The 21,429-nt window shown below is 36.4% G+C and overlaps 2 protein-coding genes across 2 annotated transcripts in view; one reads left to right on the forward strand and one right to left on the reverse strand.

Annotated features, from left to right (window-relative positions):
• Positions 1-5,484, forward strand: part of rtkn2 (rhotekin 2) — a 14,035-nt gene extending 8,551 nt beyond the window's left edge. The window contains exons 11-13 of the mRNA XM_073826584.1: positions 3,505-3,670; positions 3,769-3,876; positions 3,970-5,484. Coding sequence (XP_073682685.1) covers positions 3,505-3,670; positions 3,769-3,876; positions 3,970-4,562 — 867 coding nt within the window. The 3' untranslated portion in view covers positions 4,563-5,484. The remainder of the gene's footprint in view (positions 1-3,504; positions 3,671-3,768; positions 3,877-3,969) is intronic.
• A 214-nt stretch (positions 5,485-5,698) lies between these two features.
• Positions 5,699-21,316, reverse strand: cfap99 (cilia and flagella associated protein 99). Its single transcript, XM_073826423.1, has 16 exons — positions 21,083-21,316; positions 19,780-19,924; positions 19,517-19,611; positions 19,272-19,384; positions 17,240-17,417; positions 16,540-16,545; positions 14,503-14,583; positions 14,329-14,397; positions 14,152-14,238; positions 13,958-14,046; positions 11,194-11,398; positions 10,962-11,103; positions 10,727-10,878; positions 9,913-10,118; positions 8,077-8,263; positions 5,699-6,011 (listed from the first exon to the last, which is right to left on the reverse strand). The coding sequence occupies exons 1-16, from the start codon at positions 21,188-21,190 to the stop codon at positions 5,889-5,891; spliced, it is 1,986 nt and encodes a 661-aa protein (XP_073682524.1). The 5' UTR covers positions 21,191-21,316; the 3' UTR covers positions 5,699-5,888.
• Positions 21,317-21,429: the final 113 nt, after the last annotated feature.

Raw genomic sequence — 21,429 nt, forward strand, 5'->3', positions numbered from 1 at the left:
AAGTAGAGGGCTCATTGGGGTCCTTAAAACACAATTTAGTTGTATCAAATTTAAGGCCATAAAAAGTGGTAAATATTTTAAATAGTAAAAGAAGAGGATTAATTATTTTAAGAGGTCTTACAGTTGGGGACGGAAAGACGAGAATCGCGATAGAGCTGGATTAAACTTTAAGAGGCAATGATTTCATTGAATAAATATGCTCACTGCACTTTCAAAGTCAAAACGCGGCACTGTTGTCTTTATATGAATGTATCTGAAGGGAAGCGACTGTCCTCAGAAACGTGTCGTTGGCATTTTCATTTCATGACTGATAAAACAGCGTTAATGCTGCTTTGCTTTCAGCCATTCTTAGGGAAACCGTAATATTTCAGCGCTCCTAAAGCGCCCCCTCGTGACATAGAATTAATTTGCACGTCCAAATTTTTAGCTGTTTTTGGTCAGATTATTGCAAATCTCGACCAATGTTTTTTATGCAAACACAGAGTTGTAAATGTGAAAGAAGTTAATGTGCTTTCTAAAAATCTAAACAATTAGGACATTGTTTTAAATAAATGTTATACATTATATACTTGATTTATTCATTTTAATGGGATAAAGGCTGAAATGCCAATCTATAAGCTTTTTTTGTAAAAAAAAAAAAAAAAAAAAACCTTTATCTGACTGAACTGAACCAACAAGTTATGTGTTAAAAGTGCGTCGCATACATAGTACCTCCACCCCACTCACCTCGGGGGGCAAGGGAAAAAAAAGTTCAGGCTCAGGAATTTTTTCCACTATCAGGGGTCCGTTCTTCGTACCTCGCTAACTAAGTTAGCTGGATTTGATTGTTGACGATTTGGCATGATCTTGGATTGTTTGGTTCTTCGAAGCTCATCCTGGACTTGCTGTCATAGCAACAGCTGCGCAAGCTTAAACCTGCTCTGGAGCAGGTTTATTTCATGTAAACAGGATTTAGGCTGCGCTCCTGGCGGGTTATGATTGGTTGAAATGGCGAGGTCCCATCTGATTGGTTAAAGAGCACGACTGACGCGGACTGACTCACGTGGGAAAAGAAAAGTATCTTGCAAGAAAGTGTATGTATATATATATATATATATATATATATATATATATATATATATATATACAGTAGTCAACATTTGAAGTGGATCAAAAAAAGTTCATCAGAGTTGTCCTAAGACAAGAATGGGTATTGTTTTGGTTTTAGGACAACTTTTGATGAAAGGTTTTGATCCACTTCAAATGTTGACTACTATATATATATATATATATATATATATATATATATATAGAATAAACACTGTACTTTTTAAACTTGTTATTCATGAAAGAATCCTGGGGGGGAAAAAAATCACAGGTTCCAAAAAATATTTGGCAGCACAACTGTTGATATTATCCAACATTGATAATTCTAATAATAAATCAGCATATTAGAATGATTCCTGAAGGATCATGTGACACTTAAGACTGGAGTAACAGCTGATAAAAATTCAGCTTTTCATCACAGGAATAAATTCTATTTTAAAGAATGTTAAAATATATTAAAAAAAACATTATTTTATATTGTACAAACAATTTGCAATATTACTGTTTTTTCTGTATTTTTAATCAAATAAATGCAGTCTTGATGAGCATAAGAGACTTCTTTAAAGACTATTACAAGTCTTACTGACCCCAAACTTTTGAACGGTAGTGTATAAAAAAATAAAAATATAAATAAAATAACATAACATATCAAGGAAAAAACATGTAACATGGGCAGCATTAACGCATTTAATTTGTTCACTACTTTTTGCCAGCCCTCTCTCCTTGCTTTTCCAGCCTTTGCAGTGTTCCCTTGCGTTTTAATTAAACTCTGAAACTCCTGAAATCCCTCAATCAAGAGTTCTTGCTCTGCTGCAGAAAAATACTGAGCGCGCTCCTTCGTCATGTTCGCCGACCAATCAAAGAGTTGCTGATCAATGTTTCTACTATCGATACGTACCCCCTTTTAAGCCACCCAGTGATCTCAAATAACTTCATCCAGCTATACTAATCATCAACAACAGGTGCGTTCGGAGAACCGGAATAGCGAGCTCATAGTTAGCGCAATGATTTGATCTTGGATGTGTCATTTGATCTTGGATGTAGTAAGCGAGGTACGAAGAACAGACCCCAGGCCTGCAATCAGCGTCAGGGGTTTGTTTATGTGTGGAAAGGTTGGTAGTGCCAATTGTTTTTTTGGCATATCTCGGACCCTAGGCTGACCTGAGAGACGCGTTTTTTTTCACAGACAATTTATGGGGCAGGCAGCGAGCGGATCGTGATGAAAGGTCAGCTGAATTTGACACTTTATGTTTCAGGCTAGAAATCGCTGATACAACCTTTAAGTCATCTTTTAAATCTAATTCTTTCATTTGGTCAATTAATTCAGTTAAAATAATAAGACACTGAAGTGGCAATAGATGTATTTACACACAGTTTGATGAAGATGAGGTTGATAAGATGTATGTTTAAAATACTTTTTAAACATTCAAATAAGAAATGTTGGAGAAAATTCAGTCATGCGTTTAAATATGAAACTAAGCCACCAATAGGTGGCGGCAAATTACTGTTTACCGGTAAATGAGTCAGTCATTTAGTCCTTCATTGAACAGAGTCATTCAAAATATATATGATATTCGTGAGCGTTTGAACCTTCTGTAATAGTTGAATATGAGTCATTCAGTTGTCCTCAGTGTGAAATCTGTTCTCAAAATCATACAGTCATTGTTGGAAAGGGTTCAAATACACACAAATGTTGAAAAACCAAAGAATTTGTGGGACCTAAAGGATTTTTCTGAAGACAAACAAGGGACTCATGAACAACTATCACTAAACAACAACAAAACAAAGCTGTGGATCATTCAGGTAACAACAGTATTTAGAATCAAGTGTATGTAAACTTTTGAACGGGTAATTTTTAGAAATTCAACTATTTTCCCTTGTGGACTATATATGTAAACATCTTTTATGTGAAATATCTTATTCAGGTCCCTCTTATTTTGTTAAAATAATTAGCATTATGCCGATTCTACAAGATGTATGCAAACTTTTGACTTCAGCTGTATTTTAAAAATAGACAAACTTTTTAGATTTGCTGAAGTTTGACTAGTGTTATTAAACATTTTCTTAAAGTAAGCTTTCAATTACAACAAATGTAGGCTAAATGTAAAAAAAAATGGGGAAAATGAGCAAGCACAATTCATTATGGGCTGATTAAATTTGAGGAAAAACCTAATATCATTCAATAACCATTATATAATAATCTGCTAAATGGCCATTATTTTAGACTGCTATTGTGGTAATGCAGTCTTTCTAATTTTAAAGCTTATACTTAACACAGTAATTTACTTGTGGTCAATTACAGCAGTAATAGCAAATAACAGACAAAGCTTTACCACTTGGGATACATTGCTACACGACTCATTGAATGGGAGAACCATTGTAAAATATGTAATACAAAGTTTCTGTGTGTTTATGCAGGACACCCGTATTCGTGTGGTAGGAAAGGACCACCAGAGGACTGGCACTAGACTCAACCTGATAAACCCGGGAACTGGAGACTCTGCCAGTCATGTGTTCATTACTGAAACCCCTGAAGTCTTGCAAGACTGGCTGGACGCCCTCTGGCAACACATTTATGACCAGAGTAAGTTCACCTGACATCTGTGAGAAATCCTTTTTTTTTTTTTTTTTAATAACTGATTTTTTTTAAACAAATAATAAGCCCTTTCACTTATTCTTTAGGTCAGTGGCAGCATACATGTCACAAGCTCATGGATATTGAGGTTTTGTCACCACGCAAACCCCCGCTCTTTCTTACAAAGCAAGCTGACTCTGTTTATAATGATCTAAGTGAGTATTGTATTATTTGTAATATAAGAATGCTGGAGAAACGTCCTGTTTTTTTGTGTGTTAATTGCTTGTTTAAAAATGTTTTCTTTTCAGGCATCGGGTCCCCTGGGAAATTTGAGAGCTTGACTGATATAATTCACAATAAGATTGAGGAAACTGATGGGCGCTTTCTCATTGGTCAGGAGGAGGACACCGAGCCTCCTCATTGGGCGGCACTGTTTGAAGGATCCCGGCCAATGGTGGTACAAAAAACGGTTCTGTCACCAGGTAAAGAAAGCAATCAGTCTATTACTAGTCCCGTCACGACCAGCAAAAAGAAGAGGAGAGCCCCTCCACCCCCTCCTGATAAATTACCATTTGTTCAACCTACCAGTGTATTATCCAATCAGGAGAAGGAGAACTATAAGGGGGCGAGGCCTCGGACGGGGCGACCCTCGCTAGATGCTAAATTCTCTGCCATCATTCAGCAGTTGCAGAAGAGCCACACATCCACTCGCAAAAACGCACCTCTTGGACAGATCGAGCCCTATCAGCAACCTTGCATCCCTCAGAAAAGAGATGACGAGTCTGATATACCCGAAAATCCTGGGAAGGAATATAGTCAGGCCGCTCAGCCACCTGTGCCGGCCCCCAGGAACAAATTGAGGATGTCATTCAGGGAGAAGATGAACCCAAAAGCCTGGTGAATTAATGAGGCACGAGACATCTCTTTGATTAATGATCTGTTATGAAAAGAAGAAATGCCCTTGGATTCATAAGGAGATAAACTCCCTCTTGCCTTTCATTGATCTATATCAAGGGTCAAGAGACTAGAAGAGAATGTTTGGAGTGAATGTAAATGTATAAATGGCCTACGTTGTTTGTTCTAGCTTGAACAAACACTGAAAATCAAACAAAATGTGCTATTTTTGTAGTCTTACTATTTTAATTGTATTTCATTTCAACTTTAGAATCTTGATTTCCTGTTAAAGTCACTTAAATATCATGTCTTTTGAAACAAGTTGTCTGTAATAACCACTCATGATGTAACCACTACAACCAAGCACTTTCGGCCCACAGCCACTGCATCATTTCAGTGTAAGTTTTTAGTTTTCCTGTCATATCACAGAATGTCAAAATATGATTTTTGGTGTTTGTGGTATGAAAATAGGTGCATGTTTTCTAGTTTTTCTCAAAGTATCAAGAAAGATGCAGCAGAAACTGGGTAATTGCTTTTATATGCTTTTTTTTTAGACTGATTCATTTTATACATCTCTGAATGGTTGACTAGCATTTTAACACTTTTTAAAGTTAGACACTAAGGGTTCAATCTTTTATGTTGTATTTGATCAAGTAGTTAAAATGGTTCAATCTTTCTACAAGGTCTGAGCACTATGAAATACTGCACATAGGGTACAGTGTGTGAAAATGTTTTGTTTACTATTGTTGTTTCATTTATGTACACTTCTGAATGTTTTAGCACAATACATTCCACTAAATTCTGTTGTAGATTATTTTCAAGATAATTCATGTTGTTTGGGTACTTCTTGTGCAATACATGGTTTCTGTTGTTTGGAACTGTTCTATTTCATTTGTTTTAGAGTAATTTACTCTTTATCAAACATTTATTTTTCTTTGGGCATTAATCTAGGAAAAGATATTAGTAGTAATTTTGCTAGAAGGAAATGGAACAACATTAAAATGTTGTACTAAACTGGTTTACTCTGATGTCTTTATTCAATACATAGAAGACCTTTTGTTACTGTAGTATTTGGATAAGAAATATTTTTAAAAAAATGCAATTCTGTTTGATCTCCACAGCCGAAACACTATAAATCTGCTTTTTCTCCCAAATTTTTTGGTAACATCATTCAGGCCTGTGTTAGATGAAATGAAAAGCAACTTAAAATATACATAGAATACTTCTTACCAAATAGTGTTACTAATTAATTTTATTTAATGCCATGCCACATTTTTACAATATCAGTTTTTTCTACTCTTTCAAGAAAAGTATAATTTTGCATTTACGTTTATCAGAAAACTCGCCTGTGGTTCTGACCAGCACCATATTTGTTAGATGACTGCTGCAAGGTCCCACAAATCTGTTGTTCCAAATTGCGCTCCAACTCTTGCCAATGCTGTTCTCCAAGAACCTGCTGTTTGTAATATTTAATGGTGAAATATAACACAATATTAAACATCTGAAGTGTTATTGATTTGTGATATACAGTGCCTTGCGAAAGTATTCAGACCCTTTAATTTTTTAATTTTGCTGTCTTCTTTTAAATTACTTTTTTTTTCTCCCCCACATCAATCTACAATCCATACACCATATTGACAAAGTAATTGTCACAACTTTGTAAATTTATAAAAAATAAAAATCGTGCGACTCATGACGATACATTGATGTCCTAAGACACAAAACGATCGTTTTTTGCGAGAAACTGAACAGTATTTATATCATTTTTTTACCTTTGATACACAGCCACGTCCATCTGTCATGAGCACGAGTTTAGCATCAGGCACGTTACATGTGCACGCGCTTCTGGCGTAGTATACGTAGTATACGAGACATCAATGCATCGTCACGAGTCGCAGGGTGTAATTTGGATTCGTCTGTGCATGTTTTTGTTTACTTTTAAAGGTTTGGTGCCCATCCACTGCCATTATATGGCTGACAGACTGCACTGGTTTTCCTTAAAAATCTGCGTTTGTGTTCTGCTGAGGAAACAAAGTCACCTACATCTTGGATGCCATGGGGGTAAGCAGATAAACATCAAATTTTCATTTCATTCTCAGTACTTGGCTGAAGCAACTTTACAGTCCCAAGTAATTTTGGTATGATGCGACAAGCCTTGCAAATTAACATTTGGCAGTTATCTGCTATTCTTCTCTTCACCTCTCAAGCTCTGTCAGCTTGGATGGGGGTAGACGCACATTTTCAAGTTTCTCCAGAAATATTTGATTGGGTTCAGGCCCAGGCTCTGACTGGACCACTCAAGGACATTCACAGAGTTGTCTTTTGAGAGGATCGAGTCCTGGTCGGTGGAGTGTTGCAATGATGTTTGACTTTCTGTAAGTTTCTTCTATCTGCATATATGATCATGGAGCTCAACTAGAGTGACCATCAGCTTCTTGGTCACCAGCTCTAGGAAGAGTCCTGGGGCCTCATTTATAAAACTTTCTTACGCACTGATTTGATCTTAGAGTGTTCGTACGATCAAATCCACGTCAAAGTACAGATTTATAAAAACCGTCTTTGACGTGGAAAAGTACTTGTCTCCACGTCAGATTCCAGCTTGGCGTACGACCGTTTCCTTGTGGTAATGCCTGGTATTGCAGATAGTTCAGCCTCACTATAATTTGATTTCTTGCGCTCCTTTTTACTTGCCATTGTCACAGAGTTTTTGCTTTAGGAATGAGCTCATTTTATATGTTAATTAATTAAGCAGGGGCGTTTCGATGGCGGAACATTCAGCTGCACACAATTCCACGATCATTTGTGATTTATAACCGAATGACTGGCGTACGCATGGATTTCGTGCGTACGTTCGTTTTCTCTGAATCGCTCTTACGATCAAATCAGAAAAGTTCTTAGATAAAATCAAGGATGGTTTCTACGCAAGTCTTTATAAATGAGGCCCCTGGTTGTTTCAAACTTCCATTAAGATTAATGGAGACTACATGCTTCCGTGAACCTTCAAAGCAGCAATTTTTTTCTGAACTCTTTCCTAGATGTGTGGCATGATGCATTCCTGTTTCTGAGCTCTACATGCAGTTTTTTGACATCAGGGCTTGGTTTTTGCTCTGATATGCATTTTCAGCTGTTAGATCTTTTATTAAAATGTGTGTGCCTTTCCAAATCATACCCATTCAATTGAATTTGCCACAGGTTAACCTTTCTCAAAGATTAGTAACACCTACAAGCAATATGAACGCTCCTGCGCTAAATTTAAACTGTCAACAGGTAAGGGTATGGATACTTATGCAATGGAATCATTCAAGATTTTTTTTAATAAATTTGCAAAGATGCAAAGATTAAAACCTGCTAAAACTGTTTTGCTTTGCCATTATGGTGTATGGAGTGTAGATTGATGTGAAAAAAACTAATTTAAACCAGTATAACACAAGGCAGCAACATAACAAAATGTGGAAAAAAATTAAGAGGTACGAATACTTTCGCAAAGGCACTGTGTGGAGTTTGTTCTAGTCTATTCTCACCTTTTTGTTAAGGCTGGTCTTCACTGTAAGTGGAAGCACCTGCTCATTTTTCTTCATACAGTTTTTTTCAGTCTTTCTCTTCTGTCTTTCCTGTTGTTTTTGCTCCAGGGTCTTCTGAAGGGCCAGCACTCTTTCGTCTCTGCTGACAGCCTCCCGCAGTTCACTTCTTATCCTTTTCTCTTCCTGGCTGTGAAACAAAGCAGAAACCAGTCAGCCCTTCCTTTCCACATATTTACCTCGGAGACCACACATGAAAATACTTTTGCATTTTTCTGATTTCATTCGAATATTTATTTATATACAGTGTCTTGGGAAAGTATTCATACCCCTTCATCTTTTTCACATTTTATTATGTTGCTGCCTTATGTTAAACTGCTTTTGTTACCACATCAATCTACACTCCATACACCATCCCTGTTGAAAAAAACAGCTTATGCTGGTTAGCTAAGTTTTGATGCTGGTTTTAGCTGGTTTATGCTGGTCCTTAGCAGGTTTGTGCTTGTCCTTTGCTGGTTTATGCTGGTCCTTATCTGGTCATGTTGCTGGTCAAGTACCAGCATAAACCAGCAACCCTGCTGAAAAAACCAGCTAAAACCAGCCTAGGCTGGTTGGCTGGTCTTAGCTGGTTTAAGCTGGAAATGGCTGGTTTTAGCTGGTCTCCCAGCCTGGCTTTAGCTGGTGGTTTCCCAGCCTGACCAGCTAAGACCAGGCTGGAAAAATGGCCAAAACCCCTCTAAAACCAGCCTGCCTCCCAGCTTTGACCAGCTAAAACCAGGCTGGTTGACCAGCTAAAACCAGCCAACCAGCCTAGGCTGGTTTTAGCTGTTTTTTTCACCAGGGAAAGGACCAGCTTAAACCAGAATACCAGAATCAAAACCTACATAACCAGCATTTGCTGTTTTTTTATATATAGGGATAATGGCAAAGCAAAAATAAAAGGTTTTAAAACGTTAAAAATATTCAGAAAATAAAAAACATCTCTGGTTACTGAACGCAACCTCGTACAGGGACGTTGCATTGGGGAAACACCTGATTCAAAGTACTCATACCTTTATCTAGCACAGTTGAAATTTAGCTCAGGAGCAACTAGGACTTCTCCTAGAGCTGGCCTCCTGGCCAAACTGAGCAATTAAAGGAGAAAAGCTTTGGTTAGAGTGGTGACCAAAAAGCTGATAGTCACTCTAGTTGAGCTCTATGATCATATTTGCGGTGGTAGTAGCCTCATGCTCAATGCACCAAAATATTGAGATAGCCTTAATGAAAAACCAGTCCAAGAAGAGAAGAATGGCAGATAATTGCCAAATGTTGCAAAGCTTGTCGCTTCATACCAAAACAACTTGAGGCTGTAAAGGTGCTTCAGCTAAGTACTGAGTTACGGGTATGAATACTTATGCAATGTACCTATTTAATTTTTTTTTTTTTTTTTAATAAATTTACAAAGTTGTGACAATTCTGTTTTTACTTTGCCTGTATGGAGTATAGATTGATGTGGGGGGAAAAGTAATTCAAAGCAGTTTAACATAAGGCGGTATGAATACTTTCGCAAGGCACTGTAACAGCTTAGCAATGACAACACTAGCCAAGCTGGCATGAACTTTTTAATGTTCATTCAAAACCATATCTTTAAAAGGGCAAAGGACCCAATACAGAGCTTTGTGGCACATCATACTTTACCACTATAGGATTAGATGTCTGTTTTATTAAGAGGGAGAATTTGAACCTGGATCCTGTCCACAAATTTGAACATCTGTCTTCTATCTTACTTTATTTGATTCTTTTTTTCTGACCCAACTTAATGTTGATGCAGGAACAGGTGTGATAGGACTGTTACATTACCTGCGCAAAGTAGCCTGTTCTGCCAGACTTCTGCATAGTGCAATATTATCCAGCTGTTCTAGTAGTAGCTGCTCTTTGAGCTGTTTTTCCTGAAAGATGCGTTGTCTTCTGTCCTCCAGCTCAAACTGCTCGGACTCTCTCAGGAGTGCCAAACGCTCCCGCAGCTCGGCCAGAGACATCTCACACAGCAAATCATGACCTGCAGTCTAAATTTTTAAGATCATGAAATGTAAATTGTGTCAAGTCATGTCAAAAGCAAATAGAAGTTACAATCACTACACTGAATACAGTATACAGATGTGCATTCGTTTTCCACTTGGTTAAGTCTGTCAAATGGCATGAAATAATGTTTGCTTTGTCACGTTTGGTTTAAATAGCTTGTTTGCATCTTTGTACAGATATCAGAAGGATCTCAGCATAAGGAACAAGTGGATAGTTGGGTATCTCAGATTGTGTCTGAGGATGATCAAAGCGTTTAGAATCGATTCAAAGAAACATTTCTTTAAAGATGAAGCAGTACTAGATCTGACTGCAGCTGCATCACAAACTGTAAGTAAATAACTTCATAATGCTTTGTCTGGAAATTACGGTTTTATTTTGATCGTGTTGTCTAAACACTTGCATACAATAGCGAGGGGGCGGGGCATTGATACTGGTTCCTATGCAATGATGTTAGCCAATCATAACAGTGGCCGATTACTAACAAGCCGTAAAGGACCCGCCCCTTAAAACAGCTCAGATATTTATTTGGTTATTTGGTTAAAATAATTTAAAAATCCATGTCATGACCCCTTTAAGAAAATAATTAACTAACCTCGGTGTCATCCACAAACTTTTGTCTGACCGAAGGTACTGACTCAAAAGCACGAATCTGGCGGATGAGCTCCATCTTCCTGCTTAGCTCGGCCTGGGCTTCCTCCAGAGCCTGACTGAGGAGTTCCCTGCTCTGCTCTGAGACCTCCTTAACTTCTCAGAAGAAATAAAGTGTGTTTTATTGTCATGTAATGCTTTGTGAAAATGTTCTGATACACGTATCACGCTTTTTGTACCTATCCGTTGTTTAATTTCTTGCAGTTTAGCTTTGGCGGCTTTGGAGTTCTTGTGGCCATCAGCCACTTGTTGCACCAGGTCTCTCATTTCCTTTTCCTCCTTCAGACGTTTCTCTGCATACCTGCGCATGAGCTCTGCCCTCTGAACCAATCACACATTACATCGTTATAAACATTAGAGACTTGTAGAGTCATGTCAAACTGTACACACTGATGTTGGTTATGACATCACCTCCTCTTTAGTCTGCTGAGCTTTATGTTGGTTACGCTCCAAAACACGTTCTCGTGCAAGAACCGCCTCCTCGTGGCTGATCCGTCCCTCCAGTCTTCGACGCTCCAGCTCAGCTAGTTCCTCCTGCAGATCCTTCTCCTTCATCTCCTTCTGCCATTGCAAGAATGCAGACGGCTCGCTTGCACCCTGCGACAATCGCTCTAACCTGAACATATACATTAGAACAGACAAGGATTTTTCTTACACCATGGAATGAATGTTGTGGAAAACACCTCCATGACATTTATGATTGACCTTGAAGGCTTAGCTCACCCAAAAATGTCACATTTATCTCATTATTTTACTAAAGTAAGTAATCCTATAACAACCATAAATGTAGTCCTAAAGTAACAATGGCGTATTGCATTATTGATGTCAGACCTAGTGTCCTAATGTGATGTTTTCATGCACCATATTTAAATATATGTAAATGAGATATGAGATTTTTTTCTGATTTGAGATTGTTGCTCACAAAATATGATCTTTAAAAGGGCAAAGGACTTAATATTGAACCTTGTGGTACACCTTAGTTTAACATCATTATATTTCTGTTAGCCTTACCCAAACAATCTTGTGGCGATCTGAGCGGATCTGCACCAGCAAGGAAGCTCCTTTTGAACAAATGCCCCAATACCATGTATTTATTTGATTAGTCACATAGAAATAATGCAAAATCTTGAATATTAATTCATATAAGTTCATGGTGCTTCTTGTTGTCTGTTACACAGACAGTTTATAGTGCTTCTTACGTTATTATTATGCCAAGTCGAATGAACACCAAAATTTTAAAATCGTAAGTTTTATTTTTTTCCGCTATTTTTAATAGTTTGAAAAACATACTTTTTCAAACTCATTCTAGTCGGTTTGTCTGAAATTGACTCAGTTCATCTTCAGACCATGCTGGCAAAAAGTTATGGAATTCAAGTTGGTTAGTCAAACTGTTCTCGAATAACTTGTGAACGAATTCTACGAAGAGCACGCAATAACGGATGTGAGGTTATCTCTGTAACTGTTTGGAATATTGAGACCAAACTGGGTCTGTGATTTAACAAGCATGACCTGAGGCTACCTGCACAGTTTTGCAACAAAACTGGTCTCTTTAGATTTGGTGGAGCATGGCGAGTCAAACCATACCCAATTTTCCCAGGTTAGCCATTTTGGGTGTCGGCCATTTTGAATTTAGTCATAAAATGTTATATTTTACCAACGCATTGCTGTATTGTTATGAAACCGGCTATGTGTCTTCGCCATCATGCCCTCCCTGCTGAAAAAACCCCTGCTAAAACCAACCTAGGCTGGTTGGCTGGTTTTAGCTGGTCAGCAGGCTGGTTTTAGAGGGGTTTTGGCCACTTTCCCAGCCAGGCTGGTCAGACTGGTCTTAGCTGGTCAGGTTGGGAGACCAGCTAAAACTAGCTACTTCCAGCTTAAAAAAGACCAGCCATCCAGCCTAGGCTGGTTTTAGCTGTTTTTTTTTTTCAGCAGGGCTGATGGTACTCAAACATTTTCGTAAAAGTTATAAAGAATTTAACAAAAATGCTAATAACTTTTGAATGTATTAGCCTATTGTAACTCGATATATTCTTTGGGTCATGCCAAGAACATAGATACCAATTTTGCCATAGTCAACCAAACTTCCTGTCCGCCATTTTGATTTATGTTGAAAACCTTTTTCAAGCTCCTCCTAGAACGTTGGTCCGATTTTCACCAAATTTGGCCAGGTCATCTTCAGACCATGCTGGCAAAAAAGTTATGGATTATGTGTTGATAGACCAAATGGTAAGCATTTAACACATCAACGAATTTGCTGGAATCACGTCAAACTGCGTCTGAGGCTCCACCCATTGGTCAAAAGTAATAAACCATTCATTAACCATTAATAATAATATTTCAAAAAATGCTAATACCTTTTGATTGCATTAGCCTATTGTAATTAAACTGGTCTCAAAATAATCCTCATGGGTCATCCCAAGAACATAGCAATTTTTCTATAGTCGGTCAAACTTCCTGTCTGCCATTTTGATTTATGTTGATAACCTACTTTTTCAAACTCCTCTTGGAACGTTCCTCCAATTTTCACCAAAATCGAGTCAGGTCAGACTGTGCTGACAAAAAGTAATGGATTTCATGCCGATAAACAAAACCATATTTGTACAGTGCCTCAACAAATGTGTGGCATCATGCCAAAATGAATCTGAGGCTGTATCTCTGCAAACTTTGACATATTGGCACTAAACATTATTTGTGCCATTGTCACCTTACACTGACAATTTTGTAACCGGAACACCTACTGGTCAAAAGTGATAAATCTTTCAATCATATTAATAGTGACTGTATTTGATTTTTCAGCCATTTTACTTAAAATAATAAATACGTCTTTAATTGCTCATTGATGCAGTTGGCCTGATGCTGCCAGACATGCTTGCATGACTTGCATGTTTCTTTGTATTTGGCCCCTTAATTGCTGCTTATATTTTATTTATTTATTTTTTTAATTAAACATTATCCATTGACAATCGTTCTCATTACATGGCAAAGAGCAGCATGAATGTCGAAATGATGACAGATTTGAGAACTATTTCTTTAATATGCTATTAGTTGCGTTTCAGTGCTTTAGAATAATGGTCAATAATTTGAGATAATTAGTCCAAATAATTTGGGATTCATTTGAGTAACTGCACAGAGAAAAATATCAAAATCTGATTACCATTAAAGAGTGTGACTCTACCTTTGTAACTCTTCTTCCAGTTGACGATTATATAAAGCTCCCTCTCGCAGTATGGCTGTTGTGTTGAGTCTGACAGGTAAGCTGTTCATCTGTGCCGTTGTAAACAGATACATTCAAACACTTCTCAATAGCACAAAGATCCTCAGTATTGGAAAATAAGTTCAAAAGCACACAGTGCATCTAATGCAAATTACCTTTTGGGTGGCAGGGCTGCCAGAAGTGTAAAGCTTGTCAAATTGGAGTTCAGCATCACGGCTTTGAAGAATCTGGGATACCACGTTCTGCTCATCAAAAATAGAAACATTTATAGCTTTTGAATTCTGTGATGCTGTGAACCATAGCTCAGTTCAATTGTGCTGTAAGACACTAACTTGAGTTTTCTCTGACTTCTGTGGGTTTGCACATCTGAACTGCTGAAAGTTTGCTTCATTCAGGATTTGCTAATGGAGTAAGTAAAAGCACCATGAGGTAAGGTCTGAACACAAATTAATGTAATAATTACAACAAAATGCCTCTTTCTCCAGTGTCTCTCTGTTTGGGCTTACTAAAGATTTCTGTCGGTTCATCTGCTTCATCTCATCCAGAATCTCTGGTTCTTTTGGAGATCTGTGAGTGGTGGCTGGTACCTAAGGAAAGAGGCAACCAAATGCCACAATCAACATAATTTAACAATGTCATAATGCAGTGCTTCTACACTCCTCATATTTCTGCTGTAATTATGACAAGGCTGCTTATTTTAAATAATTATATATTATTCAGTTATTTTTTCTATCTATCTATCTATCTATCTATCTATCTATCTATCTATCTATCTATCTATCTATCTATCTATCTATCTATCTATCTATCTATCTATCTATCTATCTATCTATCTATCTATCTATCTATCTATCTATCTATCTATCCAAGCCTAGCAACTAGAATCATGTTAATGACATGCTAATCATGTTAGAAACATGCTAGTAACTTGCTGATCAGGCTAACAACAGGCAACTAATGCTAACATCATGCTAGCAACATGCTAGTAACAGGCTAATCATGTTAGAAAAATGCTAATAACATGCTAATTATGCTAGAAACATGGTAACAACATGCTAATCATGCTAGAAACATGTTTACAACATGTTAATCATGCTAACAACAGGCTGCTAATGCTAACATTATGTTAGCGACATGTTAGTAACAGGCTAATCATGTTAGAAACATGATAACGTGCTAATCATGCTAACAACATGCTAATCATGGTAGAAACATGTTCACAACATGCTAATTAGGCTAGAAACATGCTAACAACATGTTAATCATGCTAGAAACATGCTAATTAGGTTAGAAACATGTTAACAACATGCTAATCATGCTAGAAACATGCTAAAAACATGTTTATTAGGCTAGAAACATGCTAACAACATGTTAATCATGCTAGAAACATGCTCACAACATGCTAATTAGGTCAGAAACATGTTAACAACATATTAATCATGCTAGAAACATGTTAACAACATGTTAATTAGGCTAGAAACATGTTAACAACATGTTAATCATGCTAGAAACATGCTCACAACATGCTAATTAGGTTAGAAACATGTTAACAACATGCTAATCATGTTAGAAACATGCTAACAACATGGCAATCAGGCTAGAAACATGTTAAAAACGTGTTAATCATGCTAGAAACATGCTCACAACATGCTAATTAGGTCAGAAACATGTTATCAAAATGCTAATCATGCTAGAAACATGCTAACAACATGGCAATCAGGCTAGAAAAATGTTAACAACATGCTAATCATGCTAGAAACATGCTAACAACATGGCAATCAGGCTAGAAACATGTTTACAACATGTTAATCATGCTAGTAACTTGTTAATTGAGTTAATAATGCTAACATCATGCTAGCAACATTCTAATCATGCTACCTACATGGTAGTAGCATGCTAATCATGTTAGAAACATGCTAGTGCCTTGCTAATAATGCTAGAAACATACTAGTCATGCTAGAAACATGTCAATGAATCTAACAACATGCCATCAACATGTTATCAAACATACTATTGATGTTAATCATGTTTCAAACATGTTAGAAACATGCTAACAACATGCTAGAAACATATTAGCAATATGTAAGTAACTTGCTAATCATGCTAGAAACACATTAACAACATGTTAATCGTACTAGTAACTTGCTAATTGTGTTAATAATGCTAACATCATGCTAGCAACATTCTAATCATGCTAGTTCATGTTAGAAACATGCTAATCATGTTAGAAACATGCTAGCAACATGCTAGAAACATACTAGCAACATGTAAGTAACTTGCTTATCATGCTAGCTACATGCTAGTAACATGTTAATCAGGCTAGAAACACATTAACAACATGTTTGTCATACTTTTAACTTGCTAATCGTGTTAATAATGTTAACATCATGCTAGGAACATTCTAATCATGCTAGTTACATGTAGTAGTAGCATGCTAATCATGTTAGAAACATGCTAGAAACATGCTAGCAACATGTTAATGATGCTAACAACATGCTATTCACATGTTAATCATGTTACAAGTATGTTAGAAACATGCTAACAACATGCTAGAAACATGTAAGCAACATGCCAATCATGCTAGAAACATACTAGCAACATGCAAGTAACTTGCTAATTATGCTAGCTACATGCTAGTAACATGTTAAATAAGTTAAAAACATGCTAGAAACATGCTAATCATGCTAGAAACATGCTAGCAACATGCTAGTAACATGCTAAACATGCTATCTATCCAGTCATCCATCCATCTGACAGACTGTATTGCCTTCAAAACATTCAAGCTTTAAGCTTTAAAACTATTTTAAAATTCAATCTTTTTTGGACTGAAAACCATACAATTTCTAAAACTTTTCGCACTTTCTGATCAGGCTTTTTCAAGCTAACTTAAAGTTGTCTTGACAAACTTTTCAATGTAGTTTATTTTGTGATTCTTTAAGTTTCATAAATCATATGTTATATGATAAAATCAATAAATCATATTAGCTTAGCCTCCTGGTTTAGAACCACTGTCATAATGGATTGGCCTAATATCTGTGTCACTGCTGAAAATAAAAAGACAGTTATGTGTCTGAAGGTTTTGAGTCATTTATGAATCTTTTGACCTTTTATCAAACAAACAATCATGCAATAATAAAATAATGATTGGATTAAATTAATTAGGTGTTTTTTCAATAAATGTAATACATGACTGACTCATAAAACACATACTCTATTATTTCAAGTGTTTATTTTGATACTTGCCGGCTTGGACTTGTCCTGCTGTGGAATGACTTCAGGAGCAGGGAGTGATCGAGCTTTGGGCCGGGTGAGATCAAATTCCCTGGGTTTAGTGTTTTTCCTGGGTGATTTTTTTGGCAGATTTCCTCTGCCCATTCTTTTGGCAAGCTGATCCAACAGCACCTCAATCTCACTGCACCATCTGATAATAAGAATAAGGACACACGCACAATGCTTGCTTACAAACATCAATAAATAACAGAAATAAAAGTACAAAAGCTTGTTTAAAGGCGGGATCTATTAGTTACATGACATCAGGCAACAATGAGTCACACCTTTTCAAGCCTCCAGCTAGAATTTGTACTCTCATTAAAAATTGAATGATACCTAAAACATCTATTTAGTTATATACCTAACTCAACTGATGACATACAGACACATACAGTCAAGCCCGAAATGATTCATACCCCTGGCAAATTCTGACTTAAAGTTACTTTTATTCAACCAGCAAGTTTTTTTTTTATTAGAAAAGACACAGACGTCTCCCAAAAGATAATAAGATGATGTACAAGAGGCATCATTGTGGAAAAAATGATTACTCATCTTTTATTTACATTTGAACAAAAAGTGGCATGTCCAAAATTATTCAAACCCTTTCTCAATAAACAATAGAAAAGCCTTTATTGGCTATTACAGCAATCAAACGCTTACTATAATTGCTGACCAGCTTTTTGCATGTCTCCACTGGTATTTTTACCCATTCATCTTTAGCGATGAGCTCCAACTCTTTCAGGTTAAAGGGTCTCCTTGCCATCACCCTGATCTTTAGCTCCCTCCACAGATTCTCATTTGGATTTAAGTCAGGACTCAGGCTGGGCCACTGCAAAATGTTAATGTTTTTGTCTGCTAACAATTTCTTCACCACTTTTGCTGTGTGTTTTGGGTCGTTGTTGTGCTGAAATTTCCACTGGTGCCCAAGGCCAAGTTTCTCTACAGACTGCCTGATGTTGTTGTTTAGAGATTTGATGTATTGCTCCTTTTTCATGGTGCCATTTACTGTGATTAGGTTCCCTGGTCCACCACCTGAAAAACAACCCCAAAACATTAGGTTCCCACCACCATGTTTGACAGTGGGGATGGGGTTCTTAGGGTTGAAGGCTTCTCCTTTTTTACGCCAAATGAAGGCTACATCATAGTGGCCAAACAATTAAATTTTTGTTTCATCTGACCATAAAACAGAAGACCAGAAGTCATCTTCTTTGTCCAGATGAGCATTTGCAAAGGCCAAACGGGCTTTTGTGTGCCTTACCTGAAGAAGTGGTGCCCTCCTTAGTCTGTGTCCATGGAACCCAGCGGTGTGCAGTGTCCGTTGGACTGTCTGCCTTGAGATGTTGCCACCAGCAGAGCCCAAATTCTTCAGGATGGCCTTAGTGGTGATTCTTTTTTACCTCTCTCACTATCCTCCTGGCCAGCACAGGTGTCACTTTTGGCTTCCGACCATGTCATCTGAGATTTTTCACAGTGTGGAACGTCTTGTATTTTTTAATAATACTTTGCACTGTAGCCACTGGAACTTCAAAACATTTAGATAAGGTCTTATAACCCTTTCCTGACTTGTGAGCAGCCACAATGCGCAGCCACAGGTCCTCAGTAAGCTCCTTTATCTTAGCCATGACTGTCCACAAACTAACAGCAGAGAGAATGAATCAGGGTAATTAGGATGCTTTAGAACAGCTTGGACTGTTTGGAATGGTATAGAACTTTGGATTTTCCCATAGACTGTGACCGTTTGCAAAGGGTATGAATAATTTTGGACATGCCACTTTTTGTTCAAATGTAAATAAAAGCTGGTTGAATAAAAGTAACTTTAAGTCAGAATTTGCCAGTATGAATAATTTCGGGCTTGACTGTATGAATAATTTGGGACATGTATTGATTTTTTAATTTAATTTAATGCAGCATCAATATTTAAGGTCAACGTTCAGTGTACATATGCATCACTCAGTCAAATAATGTGATATAGGCTACAGCACTAATAAACTCTTTTCAATTTTACCTCAGCAAAGGGGTGATCCAGTTATTTTCTACAATGGCAGTATCATAGATGTGACTCCATTCCCTCTGGATGTGTATTGTGAGGTTGCTGACGTTAAAGAAAAAACTCAGGAACTGAGGCACCAGACAGAAAGCAGAGAATGAGTAAATGCTGAAATATCAGTATAGTGGATTTATATTATTAGATGTTTCATAATACTAAACTGGTCCATAAAAAGGATGTATTTAGTACATGTGTTTGCTTACTTTGTGTATTTTTGAGATGTCTAGAGACTTGATAATTCTGCTGAATTGCTCCAGGCCAAGATCATCGAGACAGCACATGGCGAGATAGCAGACAACTGAGAAAACCAAACACAAGGCAAAATTAGATCTGCTACCTTTCTGAATGCCTGAATCTAAATTAAATTCACAGCAAAAAGAAACAGTAGTTGCCTCATAATATTACCATCAGTAGTTTGACACTAAAACATATTATTGGTAATACATTTGTAACAAAATTAATTTACCAATGAACATGTTTCGGTCCACTCTGTATAATTTTTTCCCATGGTGATTGTAAAAGATGTTGACCACAACGTCCAAAAGCTTTTTGTGCATGATACATCCATACAAAGTATCAATAATAAACTTCTGGTCAGCAGAGGAGAGACTCTATAAGACAGAAGAGATGAGACTATGATTATTATTTTTTTCTGGTGAAAAACAGTGTTGGGTAAGTTACTCTGAAAAATGAATTAGTAGCTAACTAATTGCATCTTCATCTACTCTTTATAAATATTGCATACTTATTACAAATCACTTTCTAAATCCAACAAACCTCAAGTTGAACAATACAAGGATAGACATGAAACATCTCTTTTAATTCTTTTTATTGTGTATATATATATATAAAAAAATGCTGGGCAACGATTAATCGCATCCAAAATAAAAGTTTTTGTGTACATAATATATATGTGTGTACTGTGTATATTTATTGTATGTATATATAAACACACACATGCATGTAAATCTTTAAGACAAATATGTTATGTTTATATATTAAATTTATTTATAATATAAATTAAATTGATAAAAATGTATAGTGCTGACAAATGATTAATTGCGCTGTGTGAGTACTATGTATATTTATTATGTATATATAAATAGACACACATACAGTATATATTTATATTCATATAATGTATATTATAAATAAATAGATTTAATATATAAACATAACATTTCATGATATATTTCTTAAATATATGTGCATCTGTGTGTATTTATACGTACTAAATATACACAGTACACACATAATATGTAAACAAAAACATTTATTTTGGATGCGATTAATCGCGATTATTTATTTGACAGCACTGATATATATTTATAAATATTTTCAAAATACTGTAAGTGTGTGTCTTTATATATACATAATAGATAAACAGTACACACATATATTAAATAAACAAAACTTTTATTTTTCATGCGATTAATCACAATTAATCGTTGCCCAGCACTAAAAAATAATAATAATAATAATAATTTCATAAATTAATCTTGAATTGACCAAAGTATTTAAAAGGAGAATGTTATAACAAAATCTTATATTTTAATATTAATTGTTCAGTTTTGTTAAATCCACTATTGTTTTACATTACAGTTGTTCTGTAACAGTCTATATACATTATTCAATGCAATTACATCAGAAGTGACTGTAATTAAATGACAGAAAAATTAATTCCTTCTTTTACTTTCTCAAGGGAAAAGTAGTTTAAAAGTATTTTTAAAACGCAATGTAGTAATATGGAGAGAACAGGCCTAGAATACCTCAAGATCCTTGGCAGTATCCTGTGTAAAACTGTCAATGCATTGTTTGTCTTCTTGAAACTCGTCCAGGAGCCTTGTGACTTCGTTGACAAGTTCTTTGTAGTTCATCTTCACTGGATTTCTCAGCCAAATTAAATATACTTTCAAATCAAATCAATAGATAGCAGTACGAAAGTGCGTATAATGTTTTACTTAGTTTATTAGAGCTAAAATTGGTCCGGGTTTTAATTAAAAGGTTTTTAGATTCTATCTTAAACCATCTAAGTAGGTTTACATGTATGATAATGTCCCATGAAAAACATCCATCCGGCAGTGTTTTGTTGTTGCCTGGCAACAGCGAGGCGGTC

Source organism: Garra rufa, chromosome 21 (genome assembly GCF_049309525.1).
Source record: "Garra rufa chromosome 21, GarRuf1.0, whole genome shotgun sequence".
NCBI lineage: Eukaryota > Metazoa > Chordata > Actinopteri > Cypriniformes > Cyprinidae > Garra > Garra rufa.

What these genes read in the sequence shown, in the direction of transcription:
- cfap99 (XM_073826423.1), bottom strand. Translation starts at nt 21,190, where the DNA reads ATGAACTACAAAGAACTTGTCAACGAAGTCACAAGGCTCCTGGACGAG. An exon ending in AGAAGTCAGAGAAAACTCAA is followed by an intron (nt 14,239 to 14,328) that starts GTTAGTGTCTTA and finishes TTTGATGAGCAG; the next exon opens with AACGTGGTATCCCAGATTCT. An exon ending in AGACCAGCCTTAACAAAAAG is followed by an intron (nt 6,012 to 8,076) that starts GTGAGAATAGAC and finishes TATTACAAACAG; the next exon opens with CAGGTTCTTGGAGAACAGCA.